This window comes from Bolinopsis microptera, chromosome 2 (assembly GCF_026151205.1).
Source record: "Bolinopsis microptera isolate Bmic1 chromosome 2, MBARI_Bmic_1.0, whole genome shotgun sequence".
Lineage (NCBI taxonomy): Eukaryota > Metazoa > Ctenophora > Tentaculata > Lobata > Bolinopsidae > Bolinopsis > Bolinopsis microptera.
This window is the reverse complement of record NC_087073.1, coordinates 8,695,338-8,719,926: the sequence shown is the minus strand read 5'-3', so window position 1 is coordinate 8,719,926 and position 24,589 is coordinate 8,695,338. Positions and strand designations below refer to the sequence as shown.

General features: G+C 40.8%; 1 protein-coding gene across 4 annotated transcripts in view; it reads right to left on the bottom strand.

The window, feature by feature from the left end:
- LOC134811479 (dynein axonemal heavy chain 1-like) overlaps positions 1–22,390 on the bottom strand; it is a 32,275-nt gene extending 9,885 nt beyond the window's left edge. Inside the window, exons 1-39 of one of the 4 annotated variants that reach the window (XM_063818319.1) lie at positions 22,303–22,390; positions 21,996–22,154; positions 21,658–21,746; positions 21,249–21,383; positions 20,996–21,070; positions 20,614–20,824; positions 20,270–20,485; positions 19,986–20,141; positions 19,726–19,835; positions 19,450–19,563; positions 19,000–19,276; positions 18,613–18,881; positions 18,220–18,496; positions 16,465–16,658; positions 15,542–15,767; positions 15,182–15,384; positions 14,826–14,980; positions 14,537–14,688; positions 10,927–11,245; positions 10,622–10,791; positions 10,127–10,374; positions 9,677–9,989; positions 9,362–9,541; positions 9,009–9,239; positions 5,524–5,717; positions 5,011–5,305; positions 4,704–4,817; positions 4,378–4,527; positions 4,083–4,276; positions 3,583–3,941; positions 3,276–3,418; positions 2,927–3,121; positions 2,576–2,695; positions 2,224–2,379; positions 2,005–2,109; positions 1,609–1,881; positions 1,263–1,425; positions 871–1,127; positions 95–670 (exon numbers count right to left, since the gene is read on the bottom strand). In XM_063818319.1, the coding sequence (XP_063674389.1) occupies positions 95–670; positions 871–1,127; positions 1,263–1,425; positions 1,609–1,881; positions 2,005–2,109; positions 2,224–2,379; positions 2,576–2,695; positions 2,927–3,121; positions 3,276–3,418; positions 3,583–3,941; positions 4,083–4,276; positions 4,378–4,527; positions 4,704–4,817; positions 5,011–5,305; positions 5,524–5,717; positions 9,009–9,239; positions 9,362–9,541; positions 9,677–9,989; positions 10,127–10,374; positions 10,622–10,791; positions 10,927–11,245; positions 14,537–14,688; positions 14,826–14,980; positions 15,182–15,384; positions 15,542–15,767; positions 16,465–16,658; positions 18,220–18,496; positions 18,613–18,881; positions 19,000–19,276; positions 19,450–19,563; positions 19,726–19,835; positions 19,986–20,141; positions 20,270–20,485; positions 20,614–20,824; positions 20,996–21,070; positions 21,249–21,383; positions 21,658–21,746; positions 21,996–22,154; positions 22,303–22,380 (7,851 nt within the window). In that variant the 5' untranslated portion in view covers positions 22,381–22,390. The remainder of the gene's footprint in view (positions 1–94; positions 671–870; positions 1,128–1,262; positions 1,426–1,608; positions 1,882–2,004; positions 2,110–2,223; positions 2,380–2,575; positions 2,696–2,926; positions 3,122–3,275; positions 3,419–3,582; positions 3,942–4,082; positions 4,277–4,377; positions 4,528–4,703; positions 4,818–5,010; positions 5,306–5,523; positions 5,718–9,008; positions 9,240–9,361; positions 9,542–9,676; positions 9,990–10,126; positions 10,375–10,621; positions 10,792–10,926; positions 11,246–14,536; positions 14,689–14,825; positions 14,981–15,181; positions 15,385–15,541; positions 15,768–16,464; positions 16,659–18,219; positions 18,497–18,612; positions 18,882–18,999; positions 19,277–19,449; positions 19,564–19,725; positions 19,836–19,985; positions 20,142–20,269; positions 20,486–20,613; positions 20,825–20,995; positions 21,071–21,248; positions 21,384–21,657; positions 21,747–21,995; positions 22,155–22,302) is intronic. The other 3 variants (XM_063818320.1, XM_063818321.1, XM_063818322.1) reach the window with 3 other exon arrangements.
- Positions 22,391–24,589: the final 2,199 nt, after the last annotated feature.

Here is a 24,589-nt window from a genome sequence, read left to right as displayed (position 1 = left end):
TTTACGTTAAATAAAATGTTAGAATAATCCAAATTTAAGAATATTCTAGAATCTAGATTTGACGATAAAACAACATAATGAGCACTTATGTTACCTGGAAGAGGTCGTATTCTGCCATATGCGCAGCAAGTCGAGTCAGAGATTGTCTTCCGGAACCTCCAACTCCAAGAAGGAGAGCGTTGCCAAGAGGCTGCCTGATAACTCTACTAATACGAGTCACGTGACTCACAGCGTCCAGGAACAGCACCAGTTTCATCTGGGCAGTACTCAGAGCGTTGTAATCTTCCAGGTACTCCTGGAGAATGAGCACCATCTTCTCGACGTTGTCGATATGTTCGTACATTCTTGGGTCTGCGTTGGGAACCATGAAGTCTCCGTAAACCAGCATGTCTTCGGATGCAATTGCATCGTAGGACGTGTCAAAGTCTTTGACCAGGCGCTCTTTCAGAAGTTCATCGAACCAGGTTCTGTCCTGATCATTCACCAAACGATCAGCGAAGACCCGCTTACACTCGTGATACCAAAGCCTAAGAATTTCAAACTGTGGTCGGGATTTTCCCATATCCAGCATGAGCATACCTTGGAATACCTTGGCCAGATCTCGTAAGTTGAAGGTATAGTGAGATTTAGCTGGGGTGGGCAGAAGTTGTGAGCAGATGGTGTTGTAAACCTGCGATTATAATTGTGTTTAGAAATGAAACAATATCTGATGTCTTTGTTCATAATAAATCTCATACCATGGCAATGAATGGTTTTCATCTAGTACATAATATAGCTAATCTAAATAACAAAGTATAAGCAGGAATCTGGATCCATCACAGATTCAGCTGTGTTGTTTATTAATATTATAATATATTTCATAAAATTTACCATGATGGTGGCCTTCGAAACGTTTCCACTAAATTCAGCTCCTCCTCCGGGCATTGAGGACAAGTGGTTCGCCAGGATGGTGCCAAAGATTCTCTCCTTGCTGTCATCTTGAAGATTACAGAAGGTGAGAAGGTTAAAATGTCTAACAATACGACTTGTAAGAGGGTTCCTGCCGCCACCTGGTGGTCCTAGTGCTACAAGGAAGTTTATATCAACCAGGTTTTTGAAGGCTCCGATCACCTTTCTGTCGTACCATCCTGAGAGATTGGTGGTGATTAGTTTATAGCTATCACTTATCAGTCGCCAGGTTAAGCATTCGTTTGAATTCAAAGTGCTATAATTAGGCTATAACTTGATGTATCATTTAAATGTAGACATTTTTAATCACAAACCTTTGTGGTCAAGCCATTGTCTGATCAACTCAATAGGTGGCTGGGCTCCGTATACCTCAAGAGCGGGCATGTTGAAATCATCGATAAAGAAGACGAATTCTTTTCCGAGTGGAGGTCCAAACACTCCCTTCCTCCGCTTATCAAGCTTACTATCTATAATGTCCTAGAGATGAGGCATATTTAATTAATGTGATCTCTTTATTATATCAATAGCTATTGTTGAACTTGTTAACTGTCATCAATTTAATCGATACAATATTTAAAGTTTTTAACCTATATCAGCGGAAATATTTAAAATTTGACATGTACAAAAAAGTGAAATTATGGTACATAGATTTCAAAAAACCTGAGTTTGATTGGCCGAAGTCCTTGCAGAGAACATGAGGAAGTTAGAGATGTACTCCTCAGACATTCCTAAACTGAGCTTGTTTGCAATCGTCAGAGACTTTCCAGTACCAGTTGGTCCGATACACATAAGCTGTTTTTTATTGACAAGCAGCATTTCTATCAAGTATTCGGAACGGATGGTGTCCATAGTTGGAACAATGATATCTTGGAACTTGCTCTCGGGAGTGATGTTCAGTTCTGGCATTTCCTTTGTCCACATTTCCCAGCAAATCTTGAAGAACAATTATTGTGAGGAGGCCATTATATTAAGTTGTTTCGATTTAATGGCATTTATTACTGATCAGTTATTTGCAATTAAAATGTTGTTTCATCGATCTAAATCAAAGTTTAATACCTTTCTGTCCTTAATTTCCTCTTCGTCATCATCAAATATGCTAGCTCCACCATCGTCCAGCTTGTAGTCGAATACTTGACCAGCTTCTGGATACGGCATTTGAGCCTGAAAGTGATATGATTTAGAGATCATCCTAAACCGATAAGGACTTTCCAAAAAATTCATCATTTTTATATGGTGATTGAAATATTAAACAAGTGTATCTTAAAGTTGTCTTACGTTAGCGTCCTTCATTGCACCCCTCAACCAAAGACTAAAGTTCTTCCTGCCATCACTGTCACAGCAAGCAGGTATCGCCCAAGTCAGAGAGAATATGAACCAGGGTTCGATCAACATCGGGATCATGGCTGATTTCTCTTCAGGAATTTGTGGACCCTGCAATCGGCGACCGCGCTTGGTTGTGAGCATGAGTATTGTGTAAAAATGATTGTATCAGTAAGTTCTAATTATTATTAGAACTTACTGGTACGATCATTATAGCCTTCTTTTTATCGATTAATTAAAAGGACATAAATACATTCGTCAAGATAGATAAGAGTTGCACCTCTGTCTTAGTGAAAGTTGGTTATACCTCTGTTTTAGTGAAAGGAGCAAAGAAACACTCCATGTATCGGTTAGTACTGTCGATCAGACTGCTGTTCATCGTGGTTAACATTTCTTTGCAGTTCTTTCTCAATGCTTTGAGGGCTCCCTGTGGTTACAACCATTGTGAAATAGTGGTGTATGCTTATATATGCAGTACGAGTTGTACGGCAGATTTTGTATAAAATATACAGCATATGGATTATATGGTTTGCTGGGATAGTATTAAAATTGAAAACCATACAAGGGTTGCAGATACAGACTATCCAACATACGTCAATAATGTTGACTCAGGATGTAATATCTATCACACCTCAGATAAGAGGAGATAATATCATACCTCAAGATAAGTATCAAATAGAGTTTGTAGGTGTTCCCGGTACGGTTTCATGATCTCAGGTAGGGTATTGAGCCAGCAGGTGACAAAAGGCGTGTGGCCGAGGATCTGAGGCTCCAAGTAAACCATACCACATCGGCTGACAGTAGCTGGAGAAGCTTCAGCTAGATCAGCTACCTCAAACATCATCGTCATGTACTGCAATATTTGGGCGGTGAGTATTTTACGTAATGGTTTTGAGCAAATTACATACTATTATTATTGAACGTTAGTCGTTTTTATGATACGACAATTTTTCACAATTTAAAAATAATACATATAAAGATGGAATAAAAATTTAAAGTAGACGAACATCAGTTAATTTGATAATCTCTCCAGAACTGAGACAGAGTTTCTTGTTGTCATCTAGGACAGTGTTCATGTTCTCAATCCACACAGCATCGACCGGACCGTCGAACACGTACCAACGTCTTGTGGTTTCAGTGCTAGAGGACCCTACGGAGGAACAGCAGCATTGATTAAGAGAATAATATATAAATTATAAAGTTATGTAGCTCATTATAATTACGCGACACACAAATAAGTTTCGCCAAGAAAAAACAAAACTACATCAATCAATATAGACTAACTTGTCGAGTTTTATGTTTGTATTTTCTTACCGAGCCTGATAAGGGATGACAGAATACCATCAGTCCACTCGTGAGTCATGGCATCGAACTCTCCGTACAGCTGACCCATTGTGATAGACTTGGGGTTCAGAACGTACGTGATCACCTTCTCGAACGTGTACGCTCCTATACTGTAACCTTTTATGTCGGTCATAGCCTCTTGGAGGACCTCGTAACATCTGGTTTTACCAGAACCGGTGGGACCAACCAACATGAGGCCATGCCGCACCACTGTTGTTTCGTAAAGCTGAATACACTTGTTCATGAAACCATCCACAGCTAGAAGATTCTTCTTTGCGCATGTTTTCTTGATGCTGGTATCGAGGTCACCATAATCGATCGCCTCTTGTCTGAGATGATTCAAATGATTAAATCCTAGTTTCTGAATGGTGTTTTTGTGCTATTATTAAAATTGACCTAAGATTTTTTTACATCGAATAATGGAAATAAAATAGTAGATTGCACTATGATAAATTGGTCGGAAAACGTACTTGATCTTGGGGAAAAGATCGGACACGATGCCGTTGAAGAGTTTCAAATCATCCTGCAAGAATTTAGGAACATTGACGTCCCTGATAGCACGAAGACAGATCAGCTCCTCTGAAGTATCTTGGAGATCTCTCTTCAAATTAGCAGCGGCAGAGATCACAGTCTTCACGGCTCTCATACCAAAATCGTAATGGTCCTGTGAGTAAAGTTAAGTTAAAAGCGTCAGATTACTGAGTACAGTCAGGTAACTCTGGTGAAAGTCAAGGTTTAACTGTTTGATATTTCTTCATCTTTTACCTGGGCAGAAAGCTGTTCTGAGCTTAGCTTGAAGGTACTAGTGATCTTCTTGGAAAGGACCTTCGCATCTGAAAACCCGAAGGAAAACAGCGAAATTTCAGCAATCATAGCGTAGTCCGGCACCATCATAGCGACTGGTCTGAACAGAGCCTGAGAAAATATCATATTTCTAACTGAGAGAATAATTCCTTTAATTTTCCCATACTTTACTTAGTCTTAAATGGTTAGTTTCATAATTCCAGAATCTTCTAATTAAATATATAGTATTATTACTGTGTTTTCTTATATGAAGTTTCGTACTTTAATCATAATGCCAAATGTCAAACCTTAAGATTGTCAGGAAGTTCAGTTCTGCCAGCGTAACCAGGGTTCATTGTAATGAACACAGAACAAGATGCTTTCAACACAATCTCCACGCCCTCAAACATGAACCTCTCCAACTGCAAAGGGAACGTTGTCAGGAAGAAAATGGATTTGATTAATTATAAAAGATTAGTGAAAGATCTTTTAACATCGGCTTACTCTGACCTCGCTCGATGAACCAATAATTTGCCACAGTACTAGCCAATAATCTCAGCTACCATTATATTAATGTATTATTTTGAATTGATTCTCTTTTTGAAACCCAATTACCTTCTGTATCTGTGCTTTCTGAATGGTTGTTATCTGTTGAGCCACCACTGACAACACCTCAATGTCAATTCTGTTGAACTCGTCGAAACATGCCCAGGCACCAGCAGATGCCAATCCCTTGAAGAACTTGCCCATAGCCATGAAATCAAGCTGATCAGAACAGTTGAACACAACACACTGGTAGGCCAGAGCTTTAGCAAGATCCTTGGTAGTTTCTGTTTTTCCAGTACCAGCAGGACCGGCAGGTGCTCCTCCGAACTTTAAGTGAAGTGCTCCACAGAGCGTCAGATAACATCTGGAATGTGCAACATGTCAAGATAATATGTACATTATACCACCAACTATGAACTACGCCATATCATGGATGCTTTCATCATTACAAAAAGTGTGTAAGTAAAACTCTTAATTACAAATTTGCAACATGTATTATCTTTAATAAATCCAAGGATTCTCACAAATACTTAACAAAGATTGCAATAATTGCCAACGTAGAGCGTTAAAGCTAGGTCTAACCTGTCAGTAAGAGGAGTAATGACGAGACGACCACTGTTACCCAGGTACTCGTACCCGTACTTAAACTCACTGTTCACTACTCTACTCAACAGCTCCTCGTCCCAGTAGTACCTCATCTGCTGGATCCACTCGAAATCGTTCAGATTCTTTACTCCCACTTCAATCAGGTTTGCAGTGACGTCACGTGCGTGCACCTGGGGTGTAGTTATTAAATATCTTAAACCCTCAAATATCAACTGTTTTATCATTGGGGGGGGGGGGGGGGGGGGGGGGTCCAACCCGATCAATTCCGATCATTCCGATCCCGATTTTGGCCTCATCAACCCTCATATCGGAAAAATCGGGAAAATTTAAATCTTCCCTCTGAGGTTTCTAGGCGATATAGGTAGCTATTTCTGTACTTAGATATGACAAGAAATCGATTGGTGGTGGTCCCAGAACCCCAAAATGGTATCTTGTTCTAAACAAGAATCGTTTCGTCCGAAAAACAACACAATGTCGTACCAACTCTTGTTTGACATGAACATCCACCCCGGTCCACAATTGAAAGAGGTACGGTTGGTAATAACAATCGTAACAAATAGCGAACGCTTTAGTAACTTTTGATTTAAATTGTCTCCACAATTTGTAACAGGCTATCTGCAGAAATGGGTAGCACGGTTAATGACTATGGTCCTTTCTCAAACTTCCAATCCTCAGTTAGATACAAAGAATAGTCTACACAATTTTCAATAACATTAAAAGGGATGAAAATCACTTTATTTATCAAAATCTTTATTTATCATGTAACAACTTTTCCATAGTACTGGAGAGTAAAACTCTGTTAAACAAAAAAATTCTCGGGCACATTTTGAGTCAGTAACAGTAACATGTCAATATGTTACAGACTCAAATGCGTTTAAAAACATTTTAGTAACAATAAATTGTGTAAACTGATGAGGAAGAGGAGGAGGAGGACTGAGGAGAAGGAGGACTGAGGAGGACAGAGGAGGAAGACTGAGGAGGACCAGGACGAGCACTAGGAGGATGAGGACGAGGACTAGGAGGATGAGGACGAGGACTAAGGACGATGAGGACGAGGACTAAGGACGAGGAGGAGGACGACTGAGGAGGAGGACTGATTAGGAGGAGGACTGATTAGGAGGAGAAGGAAGAGAAGAAGGAGGAGGAGGAGGATGAGGAAGAGAAATGAGGAGGAGGAGGAAAAGGAGGAAGACTGAGGAGAAAGAGGAGGACTGAGGAGGAGGAGGACTGAAGAGGAGAGGGAGGACTGAGGAAGAGGAGCAGGATTGGTGTGGAGGAAGACGAGAAGGAGGAGGACGAGAGCGAGGACGAGGAGGAAGACTGAGGAGGAGGACTGTTAAAAAGGAGAAGGACGAGGACTGAGGAGGAGGACTGAGGATGAGGAGAAGGAGGACTGGGGGAGGACTAAGGACGAGGAGGACTGAGGAGGAGGACTGAGGATGAGGAGGAGGACTGAGGATGAGGAGGAGGAGAAGGAGGACTAGGGAGGACTGAGGAAGAGAAGGACTTAGGGAGGACTGAGGAGGAGGAGGACTGAGGAGGATGATGAGGAGGAGGACTGAGGATGAGGAGGAGGAGAAGGAGGACTGGGAGAGGACTGATGAGGAGGAGGACTGGGGGAGGACTGAGGAGCAGGAGGATGACTTAGGAGTAGGAGGAGAAGGAGGAGAAGGAGGAAAAGGATGAGAGGGAGGAGGAGGACTGAGGAGGAGGAGGAGGACTTAGGAGTAGGAGGAGAAGAAGGAGAAGGAGGACTGGCGAGGAGGAGGACTGACGAGGAGGAGAAGGACTGCGGAGGAGGAGGACTGAGGAGAAGGAGGAGGAGGAGGACTGACGAGTAGGAGGAAGAGGAGTACTGAGGAGGAACAAGATGACGACTGAAGAGGATGAGGAGGATGAGAAGGAGGACTGGGGGAGGACTGAGGAAGAGGAGGACTTGGGGAGGAGGATGAGGACGATGAGACTGATGAGGACTGAGGAGGAAGACTGAGGAGGATGAGGACGAGGACTAAGGACGAGGACTAGGAGGATGAGGACAAGGGCTAATGAAGAGGAGGAGGACGACTGAGGAGGAGGACTGATTAGGAGGAGAAGGAAGAGGAGAAGGAGGAGGAGGATGAGGAGGAGGACTGAGGAGGAGGAGGAGGATGAGGAGGATGAGGACTGAGGAGGACTGAGGAGGAATACTGAAGAGGACGAGGACTAAGGACGAGGAGGAGGCGGAGGACGATTGAGGAGGAGGAATGATTAGGAGGAGAAGAAAGAGGAGAAGGATGAGGAGGAGTAGGAGGAGGAGGAGAAGGAGGAGGATTAGGACTGGGGGAGGACTGAGGAGGAGGATAAGGAGGAGGAGGACTAAGGACGAGGATGAGGACGAGGACGATTATGAGGAGGACAGAGGATGAGGACTGATGAGGAGGAGAAGGAGGAGGAGGATGAGGAGGAGAAGGAGGAGGAGGACTGGGGGAGGACTCAGGAGGAAGAGGATGATGACTGAGGAGGAGGATGAGGACTCAGGAGGAGGACTCAGGAGGTGGAGGAGGATGAGAAGGACTCAGGAGGAGGAGGACGACTATGAGGAGGACTAAGGAGAACTGATGGGGAGGAGAAGGAGGATCAGGAGGAGAAATGAGGATGAGGAGGAGGAGAAGGAGAAGGAGAAGGAGAAGGAGGAGGACTGGGAGTAGGACTGAGGAGGAGAAGGGGATTGAGGAGGAGGGTGAGGAGGACTGAGGAGAAGGACGAGGACGAGGACGAGGAGTCAGGAAGAGGACTGAAGAGGACTGAGGAGGAGAAGGACTCAGGAGGAGGAAGACTTAGGAGGAGGAGGAGGAGGACATCTAAATGTTTTGTCTGTTTTTGTCCGCCCTACTTTTTGTCCGTTTTGAAAATACAGGGTACCGAACGGACACAAAACATGATCCCCCAGCCAAGCATGTGTTACGATACAAATGTACTTGACTATACATTTAAGGTGCAGTGTACTAGTGATATTATGGTATGTTTAAAGACCGGACCACAAAATATAACCCTAGTGTTGTACTAATACATAATAACAAGTAACAGGGATAAAATTAATGAGCAGAAACAATCGATCTCACGTCAAGAGGCCAAAGCACTCGGGTCTGGGAGTACATAACAACTCCAACTAGTAGTGAGCATACTAGCCCCTGCAGTGGAAAAACACATAAAACATACTATTGGAATGTCTAATTAGTTCGTTTTCTCATAACAATATAGCATATGTAGGGGTTTTTTATCACTTCCTCACTTCTGAGAGGTTTTAGAGATCGATTCTCTAAAATTTCTCAATTTTCCGATTTTTCCGATTTTTCCGATTCCGATTTTGGCCTCATCAACCCTCATATCGGACATCGGGTTGGACCCCCCCATCATTAGAACAAATCAAATGAGTAAGTAGAATTGTTTATTTAATTTTAGGTCACATGATTTAGTCTTACCTCCACCACAATAAGGGCAGACATAACCGCTCTACAAATAGCACTCAAGTTTCCTCGAACAAGGTTCACTAAGTCGGCCAGCTGGTCCATTAGCTTGTCATAGTACCCCGGGAGATCATTACCCTCAATAGCTTCCGTCACCTCCTTGGTCCAGAAGATCTGACACCCAGCGATTACTACTTGACCTGGCCAGTTCAACACCCATTCTGTTCGAGCGGTCTGAGGATTGTTCTAAGGGATCAGCATTAGTTCTGAGCGTACAAGATAAATAGGCCATGTTGAAAGTTGAATCTTCAAACAATTAATTAAATTAATTAGATCGAAGCAGTATTTGAAGACAATCTATCCCTTACCCTAGGATAATCCTCTACAGAGAGTTTGACGGACTCTAAGATGCTCTGCCTCATAACCCGCTCCACCTCCAGCAACCAATCCTCTACGTTACCAGTTGGGTACAGAGTTTCAGAGAACGGAACACTTTCTCCGTCCATACTGTGCATCGCTGTGATCTTGAGATCTTCTTGGAAAGTAAGCTGAGACAAGTATTTGTTAGATTCTGAGCGATGCTGCAACAAAATTTTGTTGTTTTTCAATCCTTATTATATCACCTATTCTCATGTTATACTTCGTGTTTTGTAAATATGTAATAATTCATTATAATCACATACTTTGGCAATAGCTTCGAAGCACTTTCTGAGATGAGGTTGTACAGCAGTTGGATCCTTGGTTTGAGACAGGATCTCGAGGAGTTCATCATCAGACAAGAAGTAGAATCTGGGGAATGAAGCTCTCTTCGTCTCCAGATACTCACTGAGACCCTTCTGGACTTGTTCCAGAAGCTTGTTACATTCCCTGAAGTTCTCAAGGAGTCTAGCGTCTGGACAGAATGTAATAACGTTGGGATTGTTTGCAGCCATTGCCATCATCTTGCGCCACATTCGGTCCATTGTTTGGTAACGTTTGCTCTCAACTGGCAGTTGTCTGAAAAGGGGAAAAAGTGGTCACAGTGCACCATATCATACCATTATCAGCTTACTCCAAAATACTTACATATAAAATAAAATGTTGGCAGAGAGAAGGTTACGATGTTCAGTGTTAGAAATAACTGCTTAACATACCGGTTGATATCTTCAGAGGAGAAGATAGGCTCCAGATACAGCCAGGCTCTCTGGCAGGTAGCCCACTCCTCCATCACATCCTGTGTCATCCTCAACTTGCTCTCCCAGTTCATGATGCGGTTCTCAAACGGCTTCTTGTAGGGTGAGAACGACATGGATTGGGTCATCACGATGTGATCGTCAAGAAGCTGCGAAATCTCCTCCGCTGCCTTCATGATGTACGTACCTGTCTCTTTGTAGGCCAGGATCTGAAACATTTAGTTACAGTTAATTATTTATGATAAGATAGGCATTTCCTTTGTTTGAAACATGATCGAGCTTTAAATAGAAATCTTCAATGAAATCTTCTATATGGTAGCACAAATTCTCCGTATGAAAAACCTACTTAGACCATATTTCATAAGTATTATTAAGCATTATAAAGATTAGTTTTCAGCGTAATTTTTATCAGATAAACGGCAAAATTGAATAAACAAGTTAAATTTGAATAACAACCTCGAGGTTAACAGGCGCCCAGTCTTTCTCCATCTTCTCCAGGCATTGTTCAATAGCGAACTCCTTTCCAGCAACCTCGGCTATCTTGGCAATCTGGTCCACGTGGTCCATGAGTCCCATATCAAGACATTTGCTGAACGTCAGGGACGACTTCGGTTTCACTACGATTCCTGTCAAATGTTTGTGGTGAAAATTTAAAATATGCTGTTTGAAAAGTTGCAAATCTTTCAAATTGAAGAATATCTGTTCAGTCATATTTGATAGGGAGAAAACAAATTATACCAAAAATGGAATGTCGCACGTACCGATATCATCAGACAAACTCTCCCAATGCCTGTTCCTCATACCAGGGTTCCTAAGACCCTGTATGAGAGGAACTTTAGGTTTGAACTCCTCCAACTGGTGCCTGATCTCTTGGGCAACAGCCAGGCAGCCAGGGTTATCTTTAAACACCTTGATACACTTGTGCATTGTCTTGTAACTGGTCGAGATGTTTTGCTCCAGAAACTCAGGATCTATCTTGTTGAGAGGCTCGTTCATCCAGGACTCGTGACACTTCTGCCAGTCAGCCGTTGTCGTCCACAAGTTCTTGTAAGGTTCAAACTCTCGAATGAGTTTGTTGACCTGTGGACGATATTGTGGAATTAGCTGGGATCGTTTGTGAGGGAGATTGAGTTATCTTATAGGTGCCAACTTCATATTTCTTAATTTGATTGAAGGACACCGTGGTAGCGATCTTGTAATAACCATTGAAAATGTAGTGTTGGCTTGACAATGCTCTGTCCAACCACGGTTACTGTATAGTGATGCAGCTACTAGAAAGGCTAGAAAAGGTTATTCTTATATTTAAACAAAAATATATTATGCTCTATCAGATTGCTGTGATTTTCGTCACGATAAAGTAAAGTGTCCCTTTCTTTTGATGGTTCATCGGACAAAAAATGTTATTATTTTGAGGTTGCTCCCATTGCTGTATCACAATGGTGGATGTTTTACAGAGCGCATTTTTTCTCCTCGACCTATTGCTCTTCAACCCAGGTCCAGCTCCAAATCAGAGTGAGTTTAGCTGATGCTGCTATATATTAATATACATAATAATTAATATACGGATTTGAATTAAGTCGATTGATAAATTAAATTGATAAATTTACGCACAATGTAATTTTCTATCAATTATTTACTTGTTATCGACAGGAAGATGGCTTAAATGCAGTTAAATTGGTCATTGTATTCAATGGTAGAGAAATTCAATCGTAAGTGGTGAAACCCAGTAAAATTTGTGTTTATCTCAAGATTTAATTACAGCAATGTGGAGAGAAGACGGGCGATGTGGAACCAACTTTCCTCTTTCCAACGGTAATCCAGCTCAGTGCAATCCTGACGACCCATATGGTTTTAGCTGCTGCTGTCCAGAGGGATGGTGCGGAGGTGAACCTGCAGCACAATTTTGCACATGCGAACGCTGCATGGACTACAGGAGTGAGTAACAACTAATTTATTAGTTTCAATATTTCCAGTTCAAAAAAGAATTTCTGCATGGTTACACCCACTTAAAATCACCTTATCAAAAATATTCTAAATTCAGTTCTGCTTTAGCGAAATTGTAATAAATATTGTCATACGACCTGGAAAGAGTTGTTGTTTGGTCGACTGGGCGCGCTGATCGGTTAACTGTGTGGAAACTGGGTCTTCTAATTTATTTGCCGGTGACCCCTTATAAAATGACCCCTTATTAAAGTAAAATTGATTTCAGCAGGGAGTGCTGGGGTGGTGGAGCCAGTATTAACTGCAACACCGACAGCAGAGGTGCCGGTTAACAGTGTCATACATAAAGTTGTTCACCAGGATTCGTCTGTACAGATCGTATGTAAAAGTGGAAAAATCAAAATTCGTGCCGCAACATTTGCAGTGGGAATAAAATCGTATATTAGAAATTCACTTGCAGAACTGAATGCTGAAGTAACTGGCTGCAAATCTGACAACTCTACACAGGTTAATATGATAAATCATATTATCTTCGCTTAAGTAATACACAGATGTTTGCCAACTATGCATGAAATGAGGAATGGGGGGGGGGGGGGGGGGGGGGGGGGGGGTGGGCAAGTTAAATCAATTCCAATCTAATCTATTAGCAATATCTATTAGCAAACATTTTTTCAGATTGTGAGGCAGGTTTGCGAGAACCAACTTGAATGTGTGGTCAACATTTCTACCTCCACATTTGACACCCTTTGTCCTCTCTCTATTTCTAGGATTATAAAAGATGAAAGTGAAACTAGGACTAGAGGTGAAAGTAAAACTAGGAATAGAGGTGAAAGTGAAGCTAGGACTAGAGGTGAAACTGAAACTAGAGATGAATGTGAAACTAGGACTAGAGGTGAAACTGATACTGGAGGTGAAAATGAAACTAGGACTAGAAGTGAAACTGGACTTCACATCAACTTAGCGTATAGCTGTTCTGTAGGTAGGTACTGTTAACTCTATGTAGTATATTACAGGTAGGTGACGTGTTGACACAGCTATATAATATGGCAGACCGATATCTAATCTAGAATTTCTAGATCCGGGAAATATACATTGTAATTTTCTTGTACTGATCATTAAAGTAAATGTAATTTTCTGCTAATTCTTTAGACTTATACGAGACTAAATATCGATGCATCCGTAAATGCAAGTAGCTTCACTATTCGCCTTGCTTGCCTAGTCTTAACCGTTAACAAGAATAATCTTTTCAGCCGCCTGTCACGTGCCTAATAGTGAGTGGGTTCACGTGATCACATCACCCAGATTACCAGTAGAACACGGCCAGAAGCTCCACTTGGCCTGCTCTAACGGGCAAATGAACAACGGAGCGAAGACAGCGACCTGTATAGATGGTCGTTTGGTACAGACAGAGGGAGAAGTACCACCAGAATGTCGTGGTATTGACCACATAATTTGTTATAGCCGGGCCAATAATTTAAATCAATATTTATTGGAATTATGGTATTGGGAATATTAGCAAGAATGACCACAGCATAAAGTGTTCATCTTTTCAGTCGAATGTTCAGAGCCACTACCGAAGAAAGTAAGGACTGACCCACTCTTGCCGGTAGATCACGGCACCGAGTTGAAGCTGTTTTGTTCTTTTGATACCTATAACATCAACAATGGCGGGGAAACGGCTGTGTGCCATGATGGAGAGTTAATTCCTGATCCGATGAGAGGATCTCCAATATGCATCTGTGAGTAATTGTAAAATACTTATAATCGTAATATTATGTTCGATGATCACGACATAAAAGCGTCAAATCATACTTCCGAAATCAGTATTAACTAAAAAACCAACAATTTGTATTTTCAGCTAAAAACAAAGCGCTGCAGAGAGCTCCGGATAGATTCACTATAATTTTGAGTTGGTTCTTTGTTTTGCACCCACTCCTATGATAATACGACAGCAAACTTCCTACTAATCATTACAACTAGAGCGATCAGAATTACACCCTGCCATTAATGGGACGACCAAGAAGACCTATATTAACATTACCAAGAAGACCTGGATACGAGTGTGGAGGTATATTTGTCTCGATACGTGACAGTGATTTTGGGTTTGATCAACTCTGGAAGCTGATTTGTTAATTGCTGTAAAGTGTCCAGAATAAAAATGATACATCATACCTATTACATTCTACATTGGTGTTATCTTTTTCTTATAGATTTTTGCTGGTTATTCTATCGCTTGCGCTGAGATATTACCATGTGATAAGAATTGGGTAGCGGACCGAATCCCTAACTGACCGAATCCGTACTGTTTCCCCTAACCCTTAAACTATCCGTACTGGTAGTTATTAGGCGTTAGATATTCGGTCAGCTCATCTAAAAATATATTGACAATTAAAATGATTAAACGAAAACTAAAGTCTTAATAATAAATACCTTGTCATACTGAGTAACAGGAGTACCAAACAATCGTTCTCGCTGGTTGTAAAGTTGGGCCAAAGTCTGGCACTCTTTAAGTTGGTTACTGATTCTCTTAACATCCAGACTTATCTCAAGAGCCTTGTTGATGTCCGAGTGGCCCGAGAAACCTGATATCAAGATTGTGATCAATTCAAGTACAAAATTGGCGAACAAAATATGAATTCAATTTTGGGATAATTCGTATTATATCATGGCACGAGAATTGAATACTTTGAATTTTTTAAAAGATAAATGTCAAATTTACCTGCGACAGTCATCTGCAGAGAATCCATTTTATCCTCGAAGTTGGCCTGGTCAGACGACAGAATCTTAGAGAATCTCTCCTCGTCTTGAGTCAGATTCTCGTTCGTTCGATCGATCAGGTCATCTATCTTTGCTGGCCACGCGAAGCATGTCCATCTGATTGTAAAAAGAAGTTCATAAATTTGCTATTACAAGATTGGACATTGAACCAAAAAAAAACATAAATTATCATCTAATCTAGAGACACAAGCGGGTAATACATGCCAACATGTATATTGTATAATTAATTATGGGCTACCATGCATCAATAGTTTAAACACAGCAATGACCAAAACGAACAACATAAACATGTCTTACTTTGCGTTAAAATCATCAGTGGACAAGTTGTAATAGAAGTCCTCTAGAAGCTCATAATCTGACATGACCTTATCGATCTTCTGTTGGTTCTGAGTGATAGTGTCCGGTAATGACCGGATGTACTCTCGCATCTCAGCAGCATCCTCGATCGCGTTTGGTCTGTCGAAAAGCTTCCGGGATACCACCTTGAACTCTTCACAGATCTGAAGAAATTAACCTTAAAGTATATCAAAAAATTAAGCATCGAGTATTAAAATATTTGTGTTTTGATCGTAACAGTTACTTTCAGTAACCTTATCTTAATCAGAAAGAAAGTCTGATTTGCAGAAAAAAAAAACTAATATAAATCAATGTCCAAACCTCTTCAGTCTGTGTCCTAAGTTTCTTGGCCAGTAACTCCAAAACAGCCTTAGCCAACTCTCTCCTCTTCTTAACAAGGAAATTCCTGACCGTGTCACAGTTAATCCAGAAGGGCCCAATAACAATAGAGCTAGGTATATCCGCCTCTAGACTCTCTTTCTCCTGTTGGTGTATCTCAATCTCTCGTTTCACGTCGTAAGCTGACATGTCCTTCTCCATGATGGATCTGCGGGTGAGATATGATCTAGATGGTGGGGATTAGAACATGGTTTTGTAGATTGTAAAGAAGCTATGTACAATGAGTCAGTAGAATAAGTTAAGAATAAGAACGTATCATGAGAAAGCAAGACCAGTCTGCTAACTACCACTATTCGCTGAATTGAGGCTTACTTGAACACAAAGTATTTTAAAATCAAAATCGATTCGTCACCTCTTTTTCAGAGGTGGTCAGTATTTGACCTATTGACCCAAGGTGTATAAGTAAATTGCTGTAGAAAGGTTTAAATTTGGCAGAAATGCCATTTTTGATCAAGAATTGAGGCACAAGTACATTTCAAGTCTTTGATTGATCTTAGCATAGGTCTTAAGTCATGAAACTGTAAGAATTGAGGAAAATAGAACAATTTTTTCGTAGTGTCATAAAAAGGCCAAGGTTAGTAAATCACGACGCGATGGAGAGTGCATAATACCTACTATCCGAAGTCATTCCGGATCTTTTCATTATACCACTGTATGATAAATGAATTATATATTATATATCATGTGAATATGCCACATGATAAGTAAGCATAAATATTTAAACTAAAGTAAACTACAGGGAGCTGGGAGGCCCATATAATAAGTCCGTGTGCAAACGTTTTTATTATTTTTCCCTTATTAGGGCCAAATGATATTAGAAAGGAGTGGCAAACATGAAAACTTACTTCAAATAATCCGCCACGTTGAGCTCGGCGAGAGGTCTGAACTTCTCGTACCGCTTCAGATAAGCCCTCAGGGGAATAAGAGCTTGGGTGATGCCCTTACGGATCTTGCTTCGCAGAATCTCCACGTGGGGTTCGTGTGCTCCAACACTCTCCAGCATGGGACATCCCGCCCAGAACAGCTTGCTCATAACCCTCTGAAATTGTTAAGAGCCGTGGAAATGAGTTTAGAAGTTCAGAATATTCAGATAATGGCAGTTCCTGGCGTGACTTGAATTCTATATATTGACACGTAATAATGTGATATTCGGTCTACTAGTCCTGTTACTTAATGAATAATGAACAATGTTCTTTTGTTCCAGTTTTACAGGTGGACATTATAAGAGCACGTTAGCTTTCTGGTCAGTAGCCAGCTGGTGAGTTGCTGTAATTGTAAAATGATCAAAGAGAGAGAGAGAGAGTTTGGCAGTTAGTACACCGAGAAAAGGTTTACACTTTACATGGATATGTAATGTGAGTAACTGATTATTGAGGTACAACCACATTGTTTATCAAATATCCACATTGTCCATCTCCATTACCTAGCCTGTCTCCAGTTCGTTTGCCAAATTTACGACTTGGCCGTTGCCGCATGCTTGAGCTTCTGTACCTACGACTCTACTCCACTACTTATGACGATGAAACACTGGTACATTTACCCATCACTTTCTAACGGCTACGTTGTTGCTATCCTACTGGGATTGTTCTGTATTTGGGGTGTGGTGTCCAATACTTTAGCTTTCTGGTTTACAGCGAGACACAGTCAGTCAAGATCTCCTCACGGGTTCCTCTTCAAGGTTCTCAGTCAAGTAATTGGTTCTGTTAACATTCTAATCTGCTTGAGCGCACTTACACTTGCCATGGTGGATGCGGTTTTTAACAATCATCAGATAAGTTGGTTTTGTAAATTTTGGGTATGGACATGGCATCCGTTACAAAAACTAACTGTGGTATTATTAGGTATCACAACTACTTTCCGGACATTAGCTCTGGCTGAATCGAGAGTTAAACTGAGACTAACGTATGTTATTATCGTATGTCTGATCTATTTTATCACGACAACCTCTGTGAATTTGGTGTTTCTATCAAACGGAAACATGGAGCTTTTCTCCGACGAGAAGGACATGTATTGCTGTGTATTCAAGAAAGGAAGCAGGAACAAGATAACAGTCCTTTTGCTCTCAACAGAAATAATACTTTTGTCTGTTCCAGTGGTTTCAATGGTACTATGTCTGTTATATCTTATGTGTTCGCTTTTATGTCAACGGCAAGTGATGTGGAATCGTAGAATAGAACGAAGAGTGGTCGTCGTTGAATCAATGACAATTGCTGTGAACCTATCTCTTATTTTACCAGTCTTAGTTTTACGAGGTATAAAGATGTACTGGTATACAAGGATAGATGTGAATTATAGAGGAACTGTGGAAAAGGAAATATTCCTGGATTTAAAAAGCTATTTTACTAGCTATCATGTGATTGCTTTGATTGAAGTTTTCTGTTTTGTTTTGCGGAGTAATTTTGATCCTTTGATCAGTTTTGCTAGAATGAAATACTTTAGGAACTTTATTGACAGGCAGATAAGTTTTATGAAAGGCAGAATGCTGAAGCTAATACTAAAGACACTTCTGAAAAGTTATTCCCTTCAAACAAGATCTTTATAATAATATTCATTAGCTCTATTCGAAATAAGCGTTTTCAATTAAAGTTCAATTTACACACCTTCTCAAGTTGGGGTATGGACTGAGTAACGAATATTCCTCTGTCAAACACGCTGACAATGGTCGACTCGAAATTCTCCAGTGGGGTAGAGTATCTGATACCCTCCTGATCCAGGATCAGATCAATGACAAAGAGGGGGTTTTTGAGGGGTTGGTAGGGGGACACGGCAAGGTTACCCTTGTGAGGCCATTCCATGCCCTCTTTGAGTTCCATCACCGATATAGTTGTGTCTGTGATAATGTGGGCAAATTCTTCCAGCGATTGTTCCACTAGATATCTGATAAAGGAACATTTAAGTTAAAATGACAGCTAATTATATTGACATATAGAGCGCGGCGGTCCATCGGACGATACATAACTGAACTAGAGGTAATAAAAACAATATAAAGTTACCTTAGAGAATCTTGCATGGCGAATTTGACGAGTTCCATGAACTTGCGAAGTTTAGAGATCTCGTAAACCTCCCACTTATTCTCCTCTATGTTGAACCAGCCCTTTCCTACATCTCTGAGCGAGCTAGTGACTCGGGTACAAAGTGTTGTCAGCCACGTGTCCTTGAGGTAGGACTGGACTTGCATACAGCTCTGATTCTGAGTTTGTTCAAACTCTTCAAGTCTCATGGACTTCGTGATCTGAGTCTGGAACAAATCCTTGCTCGATACCTGATTAGAATTAAGTTAAGATGCGGAACATTAAAATCTCCCATTATGAAAAAACGAAAACATTACCATATTCGTATTTTTGTCTGGTAAAATTTTTCTCAAATTGAATTATACTTACTTTGTTGCACTCAGCGCGCACATCCCCCAAGGACATGATAGCCTCGGGTCTGGTTAGAAAAGAGTTGAAGATGAAACTGTCAAACTGTCTGTGGAAGGGATATTTGGGAATATCGATCCTAGCAGCACTTTTACAGATCTCAGGGACGTCAGGGATAGTTACATAAGTAAAGGAGCCGGGTAGGGTGTGGGCCACGCTGTCGAATGCAATCCTGTTGTGTGCTCGCTGGTAGTCCAGAGAAATCTGCTTCCGGAGACGTTGTACCAACCAACTCAACCTGAGACCACGTCGTTAAATTTTTGAAGGGGTTTGTACTTTGTGCATTTGCCAATTGCCATACTGGCCGAAAAGAATATAACTGCGATACTGGTAGTGGTAACATTCAGATCAGGATAATGTTGCAGCTACTTATTTACGGAATCCTTGTGAATACCCAGATATTATTCTTACTTTGAGCCGTCAAGTTTGCAAGCTCCCAGAGCATGGTTGGTGATATTATCTAACATCTGTTTGTCGATATCAGGAACTGATTTGGTGTGCATACAGTCCACATACATCTGATACCTGGAATTAATTTGGTAAGATACTTTTATTCCATCAGAAATATGGTGGAAAATAAAATGTGTATTTGTTTGGTCTGTTTGTAAGTATAGGTAGGGAATCAACTAGACTATCATATTGCAAGATACCGCAAAATGCTGGCTCGTATTACGATTCCATATTTACCGAATAACAGACTCTGAATCGAGTCTCAGTTTGTGAGCTTCTACCACACGTCGAGTAAAACGGTATGGGTTTTCAGCTGCGAACAGAAGTCGGACGCGAGGCACCCAATACTGAAAATTATCTTGTTAAAATATTATAAATCTGCCAAAAATGTGGAATTAATGGTAGATTATAATCAAATTTATCATATACTTTATTATATACCTATTCAAAATCAGATCAAAATCAAATTTTCAATTTTGATAAGGATATTAATTTACCCTATTGCCATCCTTGCAGTCACCAGTGTTAGCCGGAGTCCCGTCCAATGAATTGGCTAGACCTCCATTGGGAGCAGGATGTCTCCAAGATAGACCCATGTTGGCTCGCTGTACTAAATATCGTTTTGTCCTCGGGGAATACGCCAGTACACCAACCTGTAATTGTCATTCATTAGAACTCGAGTAAAACTGTTTCGAAAAATATAACTTTGGTTTTATACTCACAAATACAAGTTTGATCATCACATAATATGCTATGTTAATAACCGAGTTAAAATACTTACATCGACCCACTGCCACGATGGTATGGGTAAAAGAGGAGACGGAGTAGGGTCATTTGCAGCGGTAGCTGAACTACCGATCTGGCTCTGATTCTCCCTGGTTATCAGGGTTTTGAGGAGTGCTTTGCCGGGTACTGCTTTAGCACTTCCATCCTCGTCGTACAGCCTGCTTATCCACTCGTCTGGGGTGTGACAGTCGTACTCCTCATTGTCGAATATCTGTGAACAGTACATTCAGATCTTCCGATGGAAATTGAGATCAAACAACCAATTTCAGAAAATTTAATTTACACAAATTAAAGCATGATATTTTTAGTGCATATTAATGATTTATAACTGGATCCTACCTCGAGAGGAAGGTATATGGGGAAGTATTGATGAAGAGGTCCAGCTGCAGGGGGTCCCTGGTTAACTGGAGCTGATTTCCTGTTCGTTAACAAAGAGTTGCCGTCAAACAGACCCTTGTTTTTACGCTCACCATTAGGACACACGACCTTTATCCCTGCCTCTTTCAGACTTGCAGCTGATGATGCACGGGAACTGGATTGACTTTTAACACTGCAAGGTGATGGAAATTTGTTTCAGACGTTCATTTAGTTTATTGTAAAATGTGATCACGATGTATCAATTGAGGGACGTAATTCTTATCTAAGTGAAAATTGGTGGAGTGAGGCGATGACAATGAAGTATAGTGCATAATGATAATGAGGTATAGTGAATATTATTAACCTTTCCCTTGAAAGGTTTTGTGATACTTTCTTTGTGAGTGATTCCTGGAGACTTGCCAAGTCATCTTTAGACGTGCTGGCGAAAGCGTTGGTTGTTAGATATAAAATGTGAATTAATAATGATAATTTCGAGACTATTTATTAAGCACTAGCTCTCCTCGAGTGGTTCAAGCTGTTGGAGGTCCATGCAAATGTGCAATGTGCATGTATGAGTTTATGATGCATCGAAATAATGAAGCAAGCATAGTACATACGTGAGAGAAGCGTTGACTGGTGACGGCAGGTTTATCCTAGCAGAAACCTCGTCTTTTGGCATCAGTTGATCTGTTTCAACTCCAGCATCAAGAAGTAAACTTTCTATGTTTAAACTCTCGAATTTCCGCCTCAATCTGGATGAATAATGTTTCTTGTAAACAGATTCTGATAATTTTATGGATAATTATAGAGAAATAATATATGCTAGATATGGACATGAGTTATATAGTCAGACGATCGCTTCATTTGAGAACAGTACCTAGCATTATTATATTTACTAGCGGTATGCCCGTCCTACGGACTATTAGTGTTGCTTTACAAATTAAAGTCCATTTTGAGACAATAAAAATGATTCAAACCACCCGGCTGGGGCTTGGACACTCCATTTCACGCCCTCTATAAATTTACCTCTCGATGGCAACTTTTCTTGGCGTATTACCAGGTGGAGTGTAATATGGCATCTGAACTTTCGGCTCCCAGGATGACATTGGGTAATCCTGAAATGAGATTCAGATAGGAACATAATTGCAATATATTACTTGTCTCTTATTATCGTGCTTTAATCCGCATAAACAGCAGGGTACGATGATTATTTTTGGCATGATTTATAATTTTCTACGATAGATTTTAAAAACGAGGTTTTTTAAAAGCATAATCTTCTCATAGCGAGTTTGATGATTTTACTGTATAACCGCGGCATTTCATGAGTCAATAAATTTACGAATGAGTCTGTTTCAGGATCTTACCGTATTTTGGGCAATTTGTGTTGACGGCCCATATATCTGTTTCTCTAGTTGCTCGTCAAAATCATCGGGAATTTTGAAAGAGGACGCTTTAGGACGATGTTTCTCTTTGGTAACATTCCAAAGAGTGCTGTGTGCAACTTCAGGTCCTTGGTTGATGCTCTGATGGATATGTATTAACTATTATGTATTGTAATTGATAAGACATAAGTGCTACTATTACCAACACCCATTTTACTGCTCATATTCAGCCCCCAATTCTTATGAGTGATATTTTCTTCAATATTGCAAAATATATTAAACAACTTACGCTCAAATCAGGGGCCCCCTCTTTGGACAAAATGTCCGAGTAGAAGCCCCTTTGCTTATTGTTGGGGACACTTTGCATCACCTCATCCCTTTAACGATACAGTATTAAGTTCTTGAATTCGAAAGATTTATCTGACCGTTAGTCATTTATCTAATGAAATATTAAATAATTTTACTACGTGTAACACAGTGTACAATGCTTTATCAGAGACTCCACATACAGAGTACAGACTCTCAGCTGGGTCATTAAGTGGCTGGCGTTTAAATGTTTACAGAAACGACAAAACGATAGCCAAATCTTGTCTGACTAGTCAGGACAGCGACGGGCAAGAGCGGTCTGTTTGCAACGGGCCACCTACAACCTAAATTACACAAACGAAACACAGAAAGATGCAGCTGAAATGAGCCAGAGCGCCCTTCAATTAATCGAATTTCTTGATCTCCAAGGCAACGGAGTTTTTACGCGCGGCTTACTCAACAAATTTGTCAGCCGCGCGTTCCGTAAAATATTTTATTTCCGAGGGCCTCCCAGAGGGTGCTGAGGTCGGAGGATACCGCAGAGGATTCATTCTCGATTTTGGAGGCACGGCCCCCATATTGTAATTTGCCTATTATCGAGGTATTATTCTACCTATTCTGACTTTAGCCAACTATACCAAACACATACAGTGAACTCTAAAACGGTCAGATATAGATGGGGCAAGTGTGGGGCGGGCCAAGAATATTGAGAAAACATCGCCTCTCCCACAATACATGACAGTACCATCGAATTTTAGTTAATCCAGGCCACGTGATTTATATTTTGTTCGTGGCGTTTCTTTCGGTATCGTTACCAAATCATATCTCAATCATTAGCATGCTATAATTATATAGTTTTGCTTGACTATTTGTTGGAAGGCATGCTTATAGCTTGCATCTTTAAAGTTTCAGGCGACTTCTTCTTTCAGCAACACGCACTGCTGACCACCGCCAGGGAGTAAATCAGAACTTGCGGGTTTCTCTTGGAACAGACACTATATTCGTTGAAAGGTTTGGCAATAAATTTACACCTCACGGAAGTATCGGTCCACCTTATTACAAAGTGACAAACTTTTACAATGTGTCGCCTAGCTGTAAAAAGAAGCGTTCACCCATAGTGTAGGGCAGATTATAAAACTGTTCACGAGGATCCATCACCACCAGCCTAGCCACACTATAAACGTAGACCACAGTTGCGTCCACATTCTATTTATAACTATCTCCAGGCCACAATTTTTCTCGGTGTTCCTAATCTCTTTTACATGATGTGAATAATCAAATGATTTACCTGTGGATATATTCTGGTATTATGTCAAGTTCCACACGGAACTTTTGATAAGAAATTAGTTCATTTGTAAACAGAAAGTAGGTTCATTCGAAAACATTCTTACATTAACTTCCTATATACTACTAGTCATTGCAGATACACAATGCTGTTAATAATTCAATAGAGAGGAGCTGTGATCCGGTCCCGTACGCAGTTTGTACAGTTAACTTACAATGACTATAAGATTAAAAGGCCAATCGTCGAACTTGACCCAAGGTAGGCAGATTTGAGATTATATCAATTCCAATACCATATCAGAGAATCTACTATATAAAATGTACCCAAATCTAATCTATATATTTTGCAGAGTTAACTCCGGTTATATCCTCGCAATATATTGCTTTTTTCTCTGTCTAGCCACACAAACTGGAGAGAACTACGCCTGCTAGACAGTGAGACACAGTATTAAATATTGATAAAAGTAACACTTTCAGCCGTACAGAAGAATGCAGGTATGTACGAGGTATGGAATAATGGTAGACACAGCAGGGTATCATAATTATTGGCGCACAGACAATTTTGCGTGAAATTTTAGCTTACCCAAGCTTTTAGAAACGATCATTACTTGACTTCTGAGGGTCAGTTTCCTATGGAGTCTTGATCATTCGAGAGATAATCCTTCATACTACAGTTCAGTCATATTTTGGCTCGGTACCTTACAGTTATGGCAGAACCAACCACCGTGCAACCCATGATAAGCCCTTGCCACCTGTCCTAAAGCGCATTTTTGATTGTTTGCATGAATCCGATCCTGACTTTACTCCCACGAACTATACCTGCCTCTGTACTTACTATAAGGACGGGTCAGTTGGTATTCCATTGCATAGTGACAGCGAATCCAGCATTGTTGAAGATAGTCTGATTTACACTGCATCATTTGGCTCTACCAGAATTATGAGAATGTCAACGTCGACAGGCCCTTTCGTTGAGCATAACATCCCGC